General features: G+C 37.0%; 1 protein-coding gene across 2 annotated transcripts in view; it reads right to left on the reverse strand.

The window, feature by feature from the left end:
• The window catches only part of EFTUD1 (elongation factor Tu GTP binding domain containing 1), a 71,987-nt gene extending 65,618 nt beyond the window's left edge, over positions 1–6,369 (reverse strand). The window contains exons 1-6 of one of the 2 annotated variants that reach the window (XM_010084366.1): positions 6,278–6,369; positions 5,530–5,597; positions 5,249–5,333; positions 3,712–3,845; positions 2,950–3,087; positions 1,880–2,088 (exon numbers count right to left, since the gene is read on the reverse strand). In XM_010084366.1, coding sequence (XP_010082668.1) covers positions 1,880–2,088; positions 2,950–3,087; positions 3,712–3,845; positions 5,249–5,333; positions 5,530–5,597; positions 6,278–6,368 — 725 coding nt within the window. In that variant the 5' untranslated portion in view covers position 6,369. The remainder of the gene's footprint in view (positions 1–1,879; positions 2,089–2,949; positions 3,088–3,711; positions 3,846–5,248; positions 5,334–5,529; positions 5,598–6,277) is intronic. The other variant, XM_010084367.1, reaches the window with a different exon arrangement.
• Positions 6,370–6,764: the final 395 nt, after the last annotated feature.

Raw genomic sequence — 6,764 nt, forward strand, 5'->3', positions numbered from 1 at the left:
TGCTTGTATCAGAATGTAGTTCTGTAACCTATAAAGTCTTAATAGTTGATCATTTACTTGCAAATATCAAGTAGCTTGATCTAAAGAAACAGCTTCTAAATTGCTTCTGAGCTTATAATTTTACTTATTGTAACAAAATACTAGACTGTATCATTTTCTTTAAGAAACATTTTTCTTAATGTTTAGCATTTCCTGGCCGTATACTTAGAATACTAATACTAAACCCTGGCCACCTCTGAACTTCCCAAAATAAAAACTTAGCCTTTTTTCCACCCTCCCCCCACCCCGCCATGTATTCCCTTCCACAGGTTTGTCATACTGACCAAACAAAAGCAAGCTGCAAATTGCCCAATCTTTATCCATACAGGATAAAAATAGTAGATAACTCTACATCATTTCAAGATGTGCTCAAGAAAATGTTCATATTCTGACTCATAACTTGAACAAGTTTTTAACAGTTGCATCGCAAATACTCTGTATAACAACAGTTTACTACCATAATCCATTTTTTCCATGGAATTTAAATTTCAAGTCAGGAAAGCTAAAGCCTACGGAAATCAAAATACTGTTTCCCTGCATCCCCCATCATAAAACAGAAGAGTGACCATGGGCACCAGATGGGAATGAAGGACTTGAACTAAGATTTGTGTCAAAGTGCAGATCACCAAAGGTATCAGAAAACCCCCTCCAGACTTCAGAAATAGAACTCCCCTCACTCACATCTTCTGTGAAAAGATCTCTCTCAGACTAAAGAACAAGTTGGAATTTGAAGATCTGTTTACAGTTTCCTTACACACTTATACTCTGATTTTCCTTTTTACGCATTAATACTATTCATTGCAGATAATTAAACTAAAATAGCCCATTTTATCTTCCCTTTCCTCTGCAGTGATAAGTGTCCGTGTTAGACTAGAAACTACACACGGAACCTTATTTAAGAGCTTCACTTTGACTTAAAAATCCTGCAGTTTATTTTTCTTTTTAAAGGTTTTGCAGTATTAAAGACATGCACTGTATTACTAAGTATAGATTTTTAATTATATTTTCATGGTGAAGACAATGACTCCACCTTGTGGCTAGCAATCAGAACATGCGTAATCTTTATACTAGCCCGCTGCCCTTTGAAACTAACTAGTAAGAACAGGACTGCAAAACAGAACCAATCACAAATAGAATAATCCAGAAAATTTTCTGAAATGGTTCTATCCCCAAATTGTTACATTTACCGAAATATCTGTGCAATGTTCTTTAGCAACTGCTGAAACAGAAATAAAAATATTAGGTAATGAGATAAGAAATGCACCTGAATGAAGAACAGAAAAGGCTAGATTAATACTGATGAGCATAAATACTTGAGAACAAATACATAATTTCAAGGACAAGCCAAAGTCTGGTACAGAAAAAACAGATCACAGTAATGCTGTGACCCAAAATTGTATTGGGCCAAACTGGACAGCTGGAACTGCTGCCCTGATGTGAGTTGCCTTCCTTATGCTTGTTACTAATGTCACTGTCCCTGCAAGGTCCAATCTACTTGTGAAACAGCTCCTGCACTGCCGCAGTCTTTGGCCTAGTCTGTTACAGCCTAGCAAATGTCAGCAATCAATAAAATACTAAGTTTACCAGGCTAAGATGGACACTCCAGTGGGCTCAGCATCTCCTCTGCAAGTAAAACAGGGGTCCCTGTCACATAGATGACAAAGCTGGTAGTATTTTCAGCTGTCCAGTGTTAATAATATATTAGAACTGATTATATACATTGCATAGCACAGAAAAATATAAAAAACATCTTTAGAAATATGAAGAAACTGAAAATACTTTAAGATTAACTGCAGTAATCAATTAAAAAAAAAAGTCAGTAACTAAATCCCAGACTTACCCAAAACCCCAGCCATCAATTGCACTGGCAAATACCACATTTCCATGGTCTGGTGAAAAATAAAGATGTGAATCATCAGTATCTTCCAATCCAGCACTCCAGTCATAAATCTGATCTCCTGGTGCAGTGTCTGAAATACTTTCTGTTTCTTTCTCAGCTCTTTCTTCTAAGACTTTAGAAGTAAAGAGTGTTCCAGTGACTGCATTGATCTATGGAAGGATATGTAAAAACACCTTAAGATCCATCCACTCTTTCACAACCCTTGCTATTAAAATACAATTCCCCCCACCCTCCTAAACATAGAAAAAGAGGTTAAAAAACAAGATAGCATGCCTGTGATTCATTTTGCAATTTAAAATGCAGACCTCGTGTATCTAATCCTGCCCATTTGAAGACAACAGGAGTTTGATGAGACTAACATTTCAACTTCAACACCATGTACTTTCCAAGTCAAAGCCAGTCACATCAGGATTGAATCAGATTCAGAGTATCACGCGTAATGCACAAGGAATGGTGAAATAGAAACTTACTACTGACAACAAACAACAAAGGAGGGCAAAGGGAAACTAGGTAGATAAGTGCTTAAGAGTAAGCTCTGGAGGGGGAAAAAAGTTTGAAGGCAACTTAGCTTACAACTTAAACGATTAATTAACTTTATCCCTGAATAAATCCATCAATATCAGGAACAGTCTGAAGATATTATTTGCCTACCTCCAAACAAGTTTAAACAATTTAAGAGGTAAAACAAAACATTCCACATATTACTTCTAAAAATGAACTCTTCCTGATGACCTGTCAAGAGGCTTTTAATACTCTTTTCTCTATCACAGGCATTCTGAATGAACCTCAAAACCAACCAGAAATAAATTGTATCTTAACGTAAAAATTAGACTAGATACTATAGTGCTTGATCCTGAAAAGTGAGAAAAAATGGTTCTGCAGCATTAGAATTATTCCAGCTAAAAGGCAGTGAAAATTACAGTCTCTCTCAATTCAAGCATAGAGAAAAGGGGGAAGAAAAAAACTTCAACAAAATCTGCTGTATGAATGTAACACTATAGCATGAATACCTGTTCTAAGATATTCTTAAGGTGCAAGTATGCTTCCTGAGGGGTGAGCCTGAGCTCCACAATTAAGCGATCAATTTTATTAATCACCAATACTGGACGTATATTTTCTAGCCATGCTTGCCGTAGAACTGCTTGAGTCTATAAAGGAAATAGTAAAAAAATAAAATCCATTACAGAGAGCTTGATACCACAAAAAAGATGGAACGTTAAAGAAAATGACAATATAATTCTAAAATGTAATTAAACATAAAAAAGGACAGATTGACATTCAATCCAGAAATCTGACTCCCATAGTACAAGGTGTTAGTTATTACAGAATTCTGCAGAATGGCAGAATTTCATGGCAAAAATGCTCACAACAAAAAAACTCCCCCTTTATTTATAAAGTAAGCCATGAAAAAAAGCAATTTCAATGTTATTTTGCATATTTTTTCACTTTCAATACCCTAAAAGCACATGTAAAGATATTAAATTATTTTCCTTAAGACATTTATTCCTTCTCTACACAAGAGAGAAATTACCTGCAAAAATGCATACTGACTGTTTCAACCCAACATCACTATACCCACTCAGCAGCATTGCTGTTTTTCAGCACAACTACGAAACCGACCACCCTCTTTCATACCTCAAGTATGTTGTTATTTATTAAAAGGTTTACAAAACTTCTTAAACCAGCTCATCTTCTATTTCTACATAATAAGCTTAAGACTTTGTTCACTCTGTCTTCTCTGCCCTCTCTCTATTTAATATATTTTATTTCACCTGTGGACAGACTCCTTCAACAGCATCCACGACTATGATGCAACCATCACAGAGTCGGACAGCAGTAGATACTTCTGAAGAAAAATCCACGTGCCCTGGGGAGTCTATTAAATTAATCAGATACTCCTGATCACCTAGGATCAAACAATAAATTAATATTTCAGAAAAGTTTTCAGAAATATTTCTTTCAGCCACCTCATTATACCGTTTAAGCTATTATTGATTTCTAAGGACCAAATGTGCAGTGACCATTACACTTAAGAAGAACTCCAGTAGGACAGGAAGACTGTCAGCAGGGTAACATCGAGTGGCTTGCGCCTAATACATTTCAGTTTCACTCTTCATGCCAATCTTCGTCTTTCAATGGCCAACTACCTTCAGAAAATTAAACCAAAAACACACCAGCTAGCCAAACAAAAAGAAAAATTCTTTGACAAGCTTGTAGTAGCATTGCAAACTGATCACTAGCTAAAGCACAAATCATCTGCATTAGGCTGCATTTTAAAGATAAATCAAGATAAATCAAGAATGTCATAAAAGTAAACCCTCCATTCTTGATAAAATGCCTCAATTCAACCTTGTGATTTTCTTAAAACACGCTTTTGACTATGTATCACTAAAATATCTTAAATTATCAATACAGGTTTTCAATATTTTCTACCCCCAGAAAATCCTGCTTAGTGGAGACTTCAGTAAACTTTTGATGAACTCACTGTATTTATCATCAGCCACAACCAAAATAAAATCAAGTAACTTCCCTGTTTAAGGAGTTGTATTAGGGTCTAGATTTCAACACAACAGAAAACAACAGACATATAAGGTTCTAATCACTAAAAGTAAAGTCATTTCAGGGTCAACAATGAAACAGCCACAGTTTACAACACTTAGCTGGAAGATCATCAATTTCAACTATTTTTTTATAGTCAGCTGTAGCTGAAGTGGAATGACTAATGGTGGCTTTTCTGTTCATGCAATTTTTCTGTTATTCTTTTTTCTGCACAAGCATGATAGTAATGTATTTCATGTCTTCCATTTGCTTACTTGAGGATAAAACTGGTGAAGAACATGGAGTCATAACAAAGTAACACTGTAACTACACTATAAAAACCCTCTGAACAATTTATAACAGAGTGTAACAGGCACCCTGACATAGAAGTATAGAAAAAATAAGTCCACACAAAATCATTTAAAATTGGTTGGTTTTTGAAAGAAGGTCTCGCCTTTCAGCAACCTTATTTCAAGACTTAAGATCAAAATATAAATATTTAGCTCCAAAATAAAAAGATAAAGGCAACTATTCTTATTGCCTTCACTCAGAGATATGACTGAAGATGGTTTTCCTACCCCTGATACGGAACTTGATTATCTTGGCTAACAGTCGAATACATGCCTAAGCCTTTGCATAATCATGGCCTAGCACTGAGAAAGACAAAAGTAAAAGTTGCATACAAAAAGATCTCAACAGCAACAATGAAGAGAGTGGAAAAATCACAAAAATCTGTATTAAAGGTTACATTTGCCAGCATCAACAGCTCACCTTTCATATAGTGCAATGAAATTGCACTAGATTTCATTGTTATTCCTCGGATTTGTTCATCTTCTCTACTGTCTAGGTATCTCAGCTGAGTACAAAAACAAAGGAAGAGGTGATAAATCTGCAGAATTATCTTCACAAGTTACTTATCAACTATCAAAGAGTATGACTGCGAGAAGACGAGGTATAGCAAGACTAGGAATGGAATTTCCTTAATCATCACTGATTGACAATCCCAGCACGTACACACCAGAATTTTGTTAAAAATGACAGTATAACTCTACCTTTCCCGCCAAGCGGCTAGAGATGATTCCATTGCTAGAAATTAGACAATCAGCTAGAGTAGTTTTGCCTGAAAAGAAAAATAGATTACTTAGTTTAAATTAACATAGACAATGGAAAAAGATGCAGCAGTATTACATATGCTGACAACACCTAGCATTCTAAGATATCAACATTAATAAAGACTTTAAAATTCCAAGAAAGTACAAACTAACTTTAAGAAAAATAAATCCAATTATTCAACTTCACCTGTTAGGCGCACACAAATTTATTTTTGAAGAGTACACACAACCTTACCTGTCATAAGCAGAAAAGCAGCTGAAATAACAGCACACCAGAACCTCAATATATCGTGCAACTAAACAAAATATTTGTGTTCTAAAATAAGCATTTATTATTTCCACCTACATAAAAAACTTTTTCCATTAAGTAAACACAGAAATACAACAGCCTACCTTACACATGCACATATTTAATTCATGCCAACATTCAGCATCACAGATGTAGAAAATGTTCAGTTTCAACTATTCCAAATTATTATAGCGTAATGCTCTCTTAGGTTCTAAAAGACAAGCTGCATCAGGAGAAAATAAATGTGCGTAAAGCAAAATCACTTCTCAGAATCAGGATCAAGACAGTTCAAAGCTGAATCAATGAAAACCTGCTGCTGTGAAACAGCGACCAAACCATCTCACCACCATTGGCAGTAACACCCAGACAGCTCCTGCCAGCCACAAACACCTGTCTCACCATGATCCACGTGGGCCAGTATACAGATATTCCTGATGCCAGAAGTCTTCTTCTGGAGGCCAGCCATCTTTTCCACACTTGTGAGGACCATGGTTAGCTAATTCTGTGAACAGGTGAAAGTATTTTATTTAGGAGGCAGGTTAAGACACAGCTTTTTTTTTTTTTTTTCCCCCTCAATGACGTAAGCTGTGACCAAGCTACTCCTCAGGGAAACCTCCGCCACATGGAGCGCGTCACGTTCCTCGGGCACCGCGTGCGCCGCCCCTCAGCGACCAGAAACTGACCAACCCCGGGGCGCGTCTCTGTGTTGAACAACAACCGGGACTGGGTTCGGGTCAGTTTCTCGTCACGCACGAACACTGAGCCGCCTCGGTGTCCCGCTGAGGCACAACCTCACGCTTCACCCTCTCAGCCCGGCCAAACGCGGGGGCCATCTCCCTTCCCCAGTTACACCTCCTCCTCCATCCCTTCCGAGCGGCTGCCCCCC

Source organism: Pterocles gutturalis, unplaced genomic scaffold (assembly GCF_000699245.1).
Source record: "Pterocles gutturalis isolate BGI_N339 unplaced genomic scaffold, ASM69924v1 scaffold44560, whole genome shotgun sequence".
Classification (NCBI taxonomy): domain Eukaryota; kingdom Metazoa; phylum Chordata; class Aves; order Pterocliformes; family Pteroclidae; genus Pterocles; species Pterocles gutturalis.